The sequence below is a fragment of the Euprymna scolopes genome, chromosome 22, assembly GCF_053919585.1.
Source record: "Euprymna scolopes isolate OS-2025 chromosome 22, ASM5391958v1, whole genome shotgun sequence".
Taxonomy (NCBI): Eukaryota; Metazoa; Mollusca; class Cephalopoda; order Sepiida; family Sepiolidae; genus Euprymna; species Euprymna scolopes.
The window spans coordinates 10,161,523-10,174,479 of NC_136503.1; the positions used below are offsets into that span (position 1 = coordinate 10,161,523).

Here is a 12,957-nt window from a genome sequence, read left to right on the forward strand (position 1 = left end):
CAATTGAATAATAATAAAAAAAAAACATATAATAAAACTTTAATTAAACGTGGAAATATGATTTAAAAAATAGCGCGGATCGGATCACTCTCTGCATTAGCACCTATATATTTTTTTCAATTAATTCAATATTCAAATTTTCCATGAAAAAAAAAATATATATAACTGAATTTTCTTTGTCAGGCGTCGAACGAAGCAGAAGTATTTTTCTTGAATTACTTATCTTTTTTAAAAAAAGTTTATTTATAGAATTCTGTTTATTTTTACTTTAGATATATATTTTTTTATCTATTTTAAATTAATTTATTCATTTATTTGCGTTAAACTTTTTACGTGAGTTCATTAGTACGTTTTTTTTTTTTATCATTTTTATTTCATTATATATACCACCATTAATACCACACACACATATATATATTTTTTTCTGTTATGTTTAATTAATAAAATTAGAGGCGAGCTTAAAAACTAAAAAAAAAAAAAAGTATTTAAAATCCTGGATATTTGTTTATTTTTTACATGCATATCGTACTGACATAATAACGTCATTAGTTAGAAACCCATTCTTAACATAGAGGAGGGTACTGTTGTGTAACGTTTCTGTACTTTCCCCTAACAATTTAATAAAACAAGAGATATCGTAAAACTTGAATATAACTTGGAAATACCATAAAAAATAACACGATACCTTAGTGCTGCATAATTTAAGAAAGATTTTTAACTTAAAAAAAAAAAAAATTTTTAGAGAAAGAAAGAGGAAAAAACAATAAAATAGCATTCGTTAATTTATTTATAAATCGAAATTAACCACACATTTAAAACAAATGTAAATAAATCACCCCGTATTAACAATGATAGAGAAAAGAAAAGAGATTCTTAAAATCTCTATAAATCATTCAAATTCATTAAAAAATAAAACACACCTCTTTTGACACGACGAATTAAAAATTCAATTTATATTTCGAAATATTATCAGACCACTGTTACTAAGAAAAAAAATATATATAGTTTTCTTGTAAATTCTTAGCAAATTGAAAAAAAAAAAAAAAAAAAAACTGACGCGTGGTCTTGTTCATCCCCCTCCCCCACTAAAAATGCAGGGTAGTGGTGACCCCTCGCAGCAGATGGTTAAAATGTCGAACACTTTGTACGACCGACACCCGGTCACTGCAGCCAGGTGCACTTTCTATTTGAACGGCAACAATCATTTCTCCGGAAAGAAAGTACTCTATAACAAGAAGAAATACCGCTCCTGGGAATCGGTACTGGTCCACCTCACTGATTCCCTGGATCCCCGCTTTGGTAAAGTTCAACAAGTGTACACACCGGTGAATGGGACCCGGATTTCCTCACCGTCTGGTTTGGAAAACGAAAGGTGTTATGTAGCTGCAGACACGAAGAAATTCCGGAAAATTGAGTAAGTTAAGAAAATCATTTCTTTATTTCTTTTTTCTTTGGTGTTTATTTACAGTTTAAACCAACACATTTCAGGTGAAATAATTATTACGTACTTATGTGTCATGTCGAAATTAGTATAAATTTTAAAAATTATGAAAAAATGTTTCAGTAGAAAAATAATCACAAGTAACAACGCAATTTATCGAGTTTATAGTATGTTTACATGTGGAACAGTTTTGCGACCAATGCAGTATAACAAACGGAGTTATTTCCCTTGACTTAAATTTTTTAAACTAACTCATTTAAAAACGGAATTGTTAAAAATGCATCAAGCACATCATATACGAGTTCATTTTTCGTAATTTTTGCAATTCATACTAATTTCAGTATATGACACGTACTAAAAAAAAAATATAGTTTTCTTGTAAATTCTTAGCTAAAAAATGCAGGGTAGTGGTAACCCCTCGCAGCAGATGGTTAAAAGGTATCATGCTATTTTTACATGGTTCTCCCCAGAATGTATTGCTTCCATTGCGCACAGAAATCACTTTTTCCATAGCTACCAACATAATAAATGTACCGAGACTAAAGCTGCTTTCAGGACTGCCAGCAACCGTTGTAAAAGAGTAATAAAAAATGCAAGAGAGCTATATGCTCATTCCGTTAAACCAAAACAGCTGAGCAGCGGTTTGGTTCCCACCAGTTTTGGCAAATAGCAAACAGAATCCTTAACAGAAGTGTGCGTTCTATCCTAACCATCATCAATGGACCTGAGGTCATCTCGTCAGCATCAGACAAGGCCAAACTATTTGCCAAGAACTTTGCAGCTAATTCTACCCTCTGCAATGAAGGCCATCAACTCCCCATATTTCCTCCTATAACAGACAACACACTATGCAACATACAAATATCTGTGCATGAGGTCGGCAAGCTAATCAAAAACGTTGATTCCAGTAAAGCAATGGCTCAGACGGCATTCCAATTATAGTGTTGAAAAAGCTTCAACCAGAACTTGCTCCCATACTTACAAAACTCTTTAAGCGTTGCCTTAAGGAGAAGTGCTTTCCAGCACCCTGGAAAACCTCCTCAGTATGCCCTGTATTTAAGAATTCAGGTGATAAGTCATCTTCCTCTCAGTACAGACCAATAAGTCTCCTGTGTGTCATGAGTAAGTTGCTGAAATCCATATTAAATAAAATAGTCAACCACCTCAGCAGAAATAACCTTCTTAGTGACATACAATATGATTTCCGTTCTGCTAGATCTACAGCAGATGTGCTAACGGTTATATCCCATAGGATTAGTGAATCTCTCAACAAAGGCTTCCTTTCCAGGGCAAAGGTCTTCAATAAGGTATGGCATAAAGGCCTACTTCACAAGATTTCCAGCTACGGTATAACTGGAAATGTTTTCTCAATAATTAAATCATTTCTCTCTGATAGGCTCATAAGAGTAGTGGTTGATGGGCAGAAATCAGAGGCCCTCAGTATTAATGCTGGAGTCCCTCAGGGGTCCATCCTGGGCCTAACTCACTTCCTGATGTACATCAATGATCTCCCAAAACACATACTTAAATCATTCGTTGACATCTATGCTGATGACACGACCATTTATGGCAACACATCAAAGGCAAATGACAAAACTCTATCTGATTCTCTCTCCTCTGATCTTGGTACAGTGGGGGAAGAGGTGGCTGGTTACTTTTAATGCATCTAAAACCAAGCTCCTATCTTTACATCATCATCGCTCTGTTCCTCATCTAGCATCAATTGAAATGGATGGCTCTCGTCTTGGGAAGGCTTTCTGTTTTGACAAGCTCCTGGGTTTGACCTTTACTCCTGACCTTAAATGGAACACGTATATCAAGTCTGTTGCCCGGGTCGCGGAGAAAATGGTAGGATCCTGCTACCGCTCCAGAAGATGTCTCACTACTGATGCAATTCTCTATCTGTATAAAAGCCAAGTAAGTCCAAAGACAGAGTACTGCTGCCACATCTGGGCTGGAGCTGCTAAAATCAGCCTATCCTGCCTTGACAGAGTACAAAATAGACTTCGTGACTTAGTGGGGATGCCCTTTTCTCTTCCCTACAACCTCTCTTCCACAGAAGAGACATTGCGAGCCTGTCTTTGTTTTGTTGTTATTTCCATAGCAAGTGCTCATTTGAGCGCCAATCTCTGGTCGCTCCTTGCCAATCTTTCACAAAAAACACCCATCTAGATAAAACCTCTGTTAGTAATTTTCCCTACTCTTTATCTGTGCCTAAATCAAAACGTAGATTCCATGAACAAAGCTTCTTTCTCAGAAGTGCACGCCTGTGGAACTCTCTTCCGTTTGCCTGTTTCCCACTTGACTACAACTTGGATGTCTTCAAGTCCAACATAAACAAATTCCTGATAAACCGCCTTCTTAAGTAATGACCCTTTATCAAATCTCCAATACTATTACTACGATACTATCCCATTGACTACTGTACACACAATAACCCTTATCCCCGAGTGGCTTCCAGGCCTTGATAAGTGGTGATCTCCATGTAAAAAAAAACAAAAAAACTATGTAATGTTTTCCTCTGAAATGCAGTTGTCTAAAAGATAACTAATATAAACAAACACCGTTTCTTTATAATCAAGTGTTTAAATTTAATTAAAGGTAAATCTAGTGTGGTTTAACTTTATTTCAACATGAACCCCAAAAGTTAAAACGGATACATGGCATGCGGCAACAAAATACATACGAGAACCCAAGATTGTTCGGAAATTATGCAGAATATGGATCATGCTGAAATAATATTATTATTTAGAAAACCATTCTTAACATGGAGAGGGGGGATGCCTTGAAACTATTTTGTATTTTCATCTAACAATTTAATAAAGAAAAGGGTGCTAGTGCACTTACTGATCCGTGCTATTTTTTAAATCATATTTCCAAGTTTAATTAAAGTTTTATGATATGTTTTTTTTATTCAATTGTAAGATTGAAGTATAGAATGGGTACAAAACGGCTTCCCCTCCCCATGTTAAGAATGGCTTTTAAAATAATAACATTATTATTTCAGCACGGATCAATAAATGCACTAGTACCAAGAAAAGAAACCGTACAAATTAAATTGAATTCAAAACTATTATCTAAAAATTAGCACTGTCCGTATTCAGCACAACTACCAACGACCAAACGATCTTATGATAGTGATTTTTCTTTTTAAAATGATCAGAAGAAATATAAGTAATGCAAAATATGACATAAATTTTGTAGTTTTGTGTAAAGAATTTACAAACCCAACACTGATAAAAACAATGATCCTTAACCCTAATCCTAATCTGATGTGACAGTTGAGAAAAAAAAAACAACAAAAAAAAAACACTCCCTTCATAAACCCTAATACAACACTTAAATGTGATGTGGCGCCATGGCGGTCGATAAAACGATACCTTCATTAACTCCCAAACTAATCATATCTAGTGCAGCGGTCGAGAAAACACATTCCCTTCATTAATTCCAATCCAAAACCTTTCTGGATTATGGGTTCAGGAAAAAAAAAACAGGCCCTTTATCAACCACAATACCAAGTCTACATGAAGCATGACAGTCATGCAAAAGATTTACCCTTATCAACCCCAACACAAAATCTGGTATATTGGTAAAAAAAAAAACAGGTCCTCCATTAACTCCAATGTTAACTATAAATCTGTGTAGTGTTCACATAAAAAAGCCCTTTATTAATCCCAACGCTAATCTTTAATATGACAATTCAGAATAAATCGTGTCCTTCATTAACCCTCAACGCTAACCCCCAACTACAACAGTGTGGTAGTCAAAAAACTGATAGGCCTTTAATTAACCTTAACATCAACCTAGTTCAGTGAGATAATCGAGAATGGAAAATGTGCTTTATTAACCCCAACTCTATGTCCTAAATCCAGTTTAACAAAACATGCTTTTCATTACTTCCAACAATAATTTTAAGTCTGGTGCAGTAGTTAAGGGTAAATCACACAATCTTAACCCTAATTCTAACCCTAAGTCTGGTGTGGTTGACAAGAAGAAAAAACAAATACTTCATAAATCTCAACCCTAATCTTAAATCTGGTGTGTTAGCTGGGAAACATGTCATTCATGAAGAATTCATTGCTACACTAAGTCGCATGTGGTGGTTGAAAAAAAAACATGTCCTTCATCAAGACCACCACAAATGCTAACCCTACGTTTGGTGTGACTGTCAAGAATAAAACCTGCTCTTCATTAACCTCAACATAAGTCCAGTAGGTTGGAGTAAAAAAGATTCTGCATAATTAATCTCAATCTTCACCCAAAGTCAAAGAGGGGGGTGGGGAAGAAATACTAAATGTTAACCCCAATGCTAACTGCAAGTCCAGTGTGGCTGTTGAAAGATACCTGCATATATATATATAAATTTTCGCCAAAATCAAGAAAACAAAATATAAAATGAAAACCTCATATTGCGTATTTTCTTATGTGTCACAATTGTTTTATAACCATTTTGACAATTTTAAATATTATATCATTAAAAAATATTTTAAAATAGCTACTCTTCAGACGGCAGAATACACTAGTTATACATATATAAATACATTTATAATCTCTATTTTAAGAGATCAAGCAGTTGGACCTACCTCTAAACCACTCTTCTATTTTCTTTTTGTTTTTTTATTTTTTCGATAGCCTGTGAAGTTAGTAATCGCCCCATTTTCATATTTTTACTTTTTAAATGATATTTCAACCAATTACCTATTTTAATATTAATTTAATCTTGTGTATGTTTTCTGATTTGGTGAAAGTGCACTGAGGGACCACCCGAAGACTTACCTTTAAGAAGTTGATTATGGTGAGTTTGAAAATAAGAATATGAATAAACACCTCCAACCTCCCCATGTTAAGAATGGCTTTAGGAATAAACACCCTTTGCATATTGGACAAGCAGTGCACATTGACCATCTTTGGGTGGTCCTCCAGTGCACTTTTACCTATTATTTTAATAATTATTTTTCTTCCCCAATTTATTTGTTTGATTTATTTTCCACATACTAATCTACACCTTCAAATTCTAGTTTCTATTTCTTCCTCAATCTACCATAGTTTTGTATAAACCTTGTTTACATGTTACGATGTACTAATTAATTTCTGCTTAACATGCTATTTCTTAGGAGGTAACCATAATTAAAAGGTTAATTTAAATTAAAATTTATCTTCATCCCATACTGGTTACGTCAATAATTTAAATTTTAAATTTATCTTTTCAATTCTACTCCTTATCTTAGTATTTTATTATAATTTTTTATCTTTTCTCACCATTATCATTCATAATATCTTTACGTTCTAAGGGAGATAACTCTATATTGTCAATATTTATTAATTTATCGGAATTCCATGCATTCATATTTTAATATTTTGACTTTAGTATTTATTAATCACCTTTGTTTAATTTTAAACTTATAGTTCTAATATTATCTTCTTTATAACAATCTCAGTTCAATTTCTCACTTAGTTTTCTTTCAGGTTTATATTTTGATTAAATTTATTTTATTCCATCCTAATCTGTTTGTTTCCATATCTTGAAGTTACTTAATGTTATTTTTTTTTTATTCTTGTGTTGTTGAAATTATTAGGGTGTTATTTAATTACTCATAACGATTATTAAAATTACTTCTATTTCTCCTATTTAGGTTATAATTATTTTAGTTTCTATATGTTAAGTTGATGATGTAATAATTTATTTATTTATTGCACTATTTTAAAATATTAGTATTAAATTTAACATTCTCTTTCCACACTTACATTTCACCCTCAACGTATTCTGTAAATTTTTTCTTTTTTAAATTTATTTTAATCAGGTTTTAGGCATGACAACAAATTTATTTCTATGAAGACAACTTTGTATAACATCTAACTTTTTGTTTAAAATTTCCTCTTCAGAGTTCACTATGTGATATGCCTGAAGTAAACATAGATTACATCTTTTTTATTTACTCGGTTTATACTTTCTAGCTTTAACTACTATTGACGATTTTAATTCAAATTCTTTTTTATTCTTACGTCGTTCTCAATCACCTAATGCGGTTGTGCTCCTCCTCTTGTTTTTAATAATTATTTTTTTTCTATACTTATTTCTATCATTATCCTCATCCTGATTTGGTTCATTCTCTGGTCCAATTTTAAATGATGCAACATTTATTAGTAGATCGTAACATGTAAACAAAATTTATGCGAAACTATGGTGGCTTGAGAAAGAAATAGTGGAAAATCTAAATAGAAACTAGAATTTGAAAATGTAGATTAATATTTGCAAAATAAATCAATTAAATAAATCAATTAGGGAAGAAAAATAACTATTTAAATAAGAAAACACACAAAAGATTAAATTAATATTAAAATAGGGAATTGGTTGAAATATCAGTTAAAAAGTAAAAAATATAGAAGTGAGGAGATTACTAAATTCGAAGGCTATTGAAAAAATAAAAAATAAAATAGAAGAGTGGTGTAGAGGTAGGTCCAACTTCTTGATCTCTTAAAATAGAGATTATAAATGTATTTATATGTATAACTAGTGTATTCTGCCATCTGAAGAGTAGCTATTTTAAAATATTTTTAAATGATATAATATTTAAAAAATTATCAAAATGGTTATGAAACAATTGTAAAGGAAAGAAAATACACAATATGATGTTCTCATTTTATATTTTGTTGTTTTTTGTTTTTTTAAAAAAATATTATATGCATGTTCGATTATGAAAACTGATAATCATGAAAATTAATTGATTGAATCAATTAATTTTGACTTTGATTAATAAAATAAAATTTATGTTAAAAAATGTTAATAAGGTGTGTGTGTGTGTGTGTATATATATTATATGATGATGAATTTGCCGATTTGAAACCAATGGGATTATGTAGAATATATCAAATCTTCTGCAATACAAATAATAAATATTAAGCTTTATCTTCAATTTTTGACGACTTTTAAATAATTTTAAATAATTGAGCACTCTGTTGCACTCTTACCAATCTAATCAAACACTATATATATATATATATATATATATATATATATATATATATATATATATATATATATATACTAGCAAAAGTACCCGTCATTGACTGGGTTCAAAAACAGCCTTCAGAAAATAGTCTATTTTCTGAAGGCTGTTTTTGAACCCAGTCAACGACGGGTACTTTTGCTAGTGTGTATATATAGATTTATGAAAGTATGATAGGTTATGAAAAGGAAGGGTTGTAAAGAGATAACTTCGAATTCGGGGGTATCAAAACCAAAGCAAAATATGATGAAAGTAAAAATAAAATAGATAAAACGCATAATTTATTATACCATACCTGTTCACACTGAAACACTTATCACAATATTCTGTGGATCTATATTATAAAACCTTGTTAAACTTTGTCACATATTTCCATTCTATGGAGGTCGGGCACGAACGAACACCCCATAATTTTATTATACCATATTTCTTCAAACTGAAACATAATTATTAAAGTATACTTACGCAGATAGATATGAAAAGTCTTTATTAAAGTTTGTGCCTATTTCTATTCTATGGAGCCCAGGCGCGAACGCAGACCCCACAATTTTATTATACCATCCCTATTTAAGTTAAAACATACTTATCAAAGTATTATGTACATCTATATCAAAAACACTTGTAAACGTTTTTTTTTTTTTAATTTTAAAATTTTTTATTTCCATACTTTGTGGACCAGGCGCGAACGCAGACCCCACAATTTTAATGAATCATTATTATGCCAGATCAAACATACCGATTCCTGTGTCTCGATACATCTTCTATCATTATATGTGATCAGTTTTCTATAATCCATATAGAACCAACCATATAGGAGGTCAACCATATAGGAGCCTATTCGTGACCAGACCCACACACAGACGTTCAGCTTTATACTATAGATATATATATATAGTCAACTATAAATGATAATGAAATGTACTTACCATAATGTTTTGCCGATCATCAGAAGTATATTAAACTGGTATTAATCAGAGGGAAAATTATTTATATATGTGATGTCATATTTCAGTTTTTATTTTTATGTACTAATGAATGGCATTTTTTAATTGACACTATGTAATAACTACTTTTTTTATTATTTAATTGGGATTAAAAGTATTTATCTGTATGTCTGCATTTAACGAAAATTTCTTTTTATTTAATAATTTAATTTTTTTTTCTAATTTATATATATTTTTTTATTTTTCCTATAAACACAATTTACGTTGCAAAAAGAAAATAATTTTAATAGTTTTCAATCGATACTAGAGTTAATGTTTTTGTTTTTTAGTTTCCATATACATTTGGTTACGACCTTCATTTAGAAGGCCTGTTTACTGTCTTGTTTATCCGCTGACGTCAGGACTGTTGGTACTAAATCACGCTTGAGCAAATAAACAGGACTCTTTGAAAGGAACGGTTACGCATTACATGTAAACATATGACGGCAGTAATTTCTCTTAAATTATTTCCTCTTTAATCTAGTAATTGTTTAATCTTTAAATAAGGATACTGATGGTCTTGTTAATGTCAGTTTCAATATGGAAGTCTGATCGTTATTTGAAGATAAAACCATACAAAAACTTGTTTGAACTAAAATTCAAGATGTATGACAAACATATCTTGGTAGGGAAATATTACATTATAAAAAACAAACAAAAAAATATTTTTTTCCCTAAAGTTTGAAATATGTTTTCCACAGTAACAAATATGTGCAACATAAAAGGTTCTGTTTGTCATGATACAAAATTCTAATTTATTTTTGAACGAATATCAAATTAAAATTTTATGTCCATCTGTTGACATTTTTTTAACAATTTGTAAGCAATAAAATATTACCGACTAGAAATTCCGTTAGAATTGTTTTTTTTTTGTCAAATCTTTTGTGCATAATAACATTCTAAAAGAGTTAAAATATTCTGAACACTTTAAAAATAATTTTATTACAGAACAAAATGTATAATTTAAACAAATCCAAATGTATAATAAAATAACTTTATTTCCGAATATTTTTCACTTTTGTAACACATACAAAATTATTTATCGTTTTCATTTTTTTTTATTTATCGTTTTAATTTTTTTATTTATCGTTTTCATTTTTTTATTTATCGTTTTCATTTTTTATCGTTTTCATTTTTTTATCGTTTTCATTTTTTTATCGTTTTCATTTTTTTATCGTTTTCATTTTTTTATCGTTTTCATTTTTTTATCGTTTTCATTTTTTTATCGTTTTCATTTTTTTATTTATCGTTTTCATTTTTTTATCGTTTTAATTTTTTTATCGTTTTAATTTTTTTATCGTTTTAATTTTTTTATCGTTTTAATTTTTTTATCGTTTTAATTTTTTTATCGTTTTCATTTTTTTATCGTTTTCATTTTTTTATCGTTTTCATTTTTTTATCGTTTTCATTTTTTTTTATCGTTTTCGATTTTTTTTATCGTTTTCATTTTTTTATCGTTTTCATTTTTTTTTATTTATCGTTTTCATTTTTTTATTTATCGTTTTCATTTTTTTTAATCATTTTCATTTTTTTTTAATTATTAGTTTGTTCTTAATTTATCAAATTACTATTTATGTGTTCCTTAATTTCATAATTATAGCTTCATAGCTTTTTGTATCGATTTTTTTTTTCACAAAAAGTGTAGTATTTGTACTCATTACACTTCATCTTTGTGTTCGGTCAGTCTACTACATTGAGCAAATTTTAATTTTTGTCTCATAGATTGATTTAGGAGCTGGATTTTCCCACACTAAAACCGACCTCGTGTCTAACTTTGTTCTAGTAGGGAGATAAGCAAATAGGAATAACCATAATTACATAATAACATTTCTACACAACGAAATCAAAATTTATTTTAATCTCAGACTCTATCAAGATCATTCATTTTTTATTTTATATATATATAATATATATATATATATATATATATATATAATCGGCATTTATTTTGTATGTTTTTTTAATTAGATATGTAAAGAAATATTTTTAACATTCATAATAATAAACAAATTTTAGTCTATAAAATCCACTATTCAACGCAATATGTATGCATTTTTAAGGCAGAAACAATACAAAATGTTTCTTTGTGAATTTTCCTTTTCTTTTTTTTATTGTTATTAAAGTTCAGTCTCAGTATAAATCGTTTTCTCGTTTTCCTTATTTTCTCCTTTCAATGCATTTCTAAATGTTTACTTATGCTTTTGTTAACATTCTTACTCATTATCAACAGTCGAACTGTTCGACAGATCTTCATTGTTTGTACCACGTGCATAACGTCACTTTTCCAGTGAACAGACCTTATTAATGAAGATCGTGGTTTCGTGCTATTTCTCTATTTTCCTCTCCTGGATGTCATTAGATGATAATTATGCAACTGAAGTAAAGTGTTGGGCTAGTTACATTTTATTACTACTTCTGACAAAAAGATTATTTGTCACTGCATATGTGTTTATGTACAGTCTATCTTTTTGCGAATGGTCACCAAACTTGGTGGAAATATCGGTCATGATCTAGTTTACTATATTTACTGATTTAATGTTAAGATGTCTACGATCAAGGTCATGAAAAGGTGGGAGTGACACTTTTAGCAATAACTTAATTGATTATATAATGTTAAAAATTGAATTTTAATAAATATTCTTAATGCTGCAATATTTTAAGTTATAAATTTATTATATTTTTTACTAGAATATCTTGTCCTTTTCTTTTCCAGTTTTAACAACTACTTTATTTTTCCATGTTTAAGCTTAACCATATTACTTTTCATGCTCGTATTTTTCTATTGTAATCCATGATTTTTCCAGACTTCCGATAAATTCTCTTGTTCTTTGTTTAATTTCAGTCTTATTTTTTGTCCCCATAAACACATGTAATAACAATGTACGGCACTCGTCTGCTTTCAATAAAATCCCTCAATTACCTCCCTTTCACGCTTTCATTCTCTCTGTTTCACTTGTTACTTCTATTTTCGCGACAGCAGTGAATTAGTAGCAACAGTAGTCGTTGAAGCGACGTGGTTCTATGGAAACCAGTCATAAAAAGCGTCGCTCACCTCCTTACATATTTTTACGATTTTAAACACCAGAAAATTCATAACTTTTGTTTTACTGAACGAAAATTGAAATTTTTTCACAATATAGCTGAGAAGGGGATCTATAAACTGTATATAGTTGTTTGAAATTTGGTCGAAAAATGAGTGAGTGGTGAAACTTTAAAGCCATTCTAAATAACTAAAATTGCCACTTAACAATATATTCAAACACTACCGTGTTTGAATATATATATATATATATATATAACTACTTCATTTACTCACATAAAATTAATATACGAAAGTATAGATTTATGCGTAAACTTTAAGTATTTATTTCAAAAGTGCTCAATACGTAGGTAGAGCTAGTTAGTAATTTATAAAATATATATGGCGATTACCAACGCATAAGCCTGACGAATCCTATAGTGGATGAAACGCAGAATATTCAGTGTAGCTTAATCGCCATATATATTTTATAAATTACTATATATA

General features: G+C 30.0%; 1 protein-coding gene across 10 annotated transcripts in view; it reads left to right on the plus strand.

Moving 5' to 3' along the window:
• The first annotated feature begins 945 nt into the window (after positions 1-945).
• Positions 946-12,957, plus strand: part of LOC145243887 (uncharacterized) — a 1,140,095-nt gene continuing 1,128,083 nt past the window's right edge. For all 10 annotated transcript variants that reach the window (XM_080106980.1, XM_080106982.1, XM_080106985.1 and 7 more), the window contains exon 1: positions 946-1,414. In XM_080106980.1, the coding sequence (XP_079963106.1) occupies positions 1,092-1,414 (323 nt within the window). In that variant the 5' untranslated portion in view covers positions 946-1,091. The remainder of the gene's footprint in view (positions 1,415-12,957) is intronic.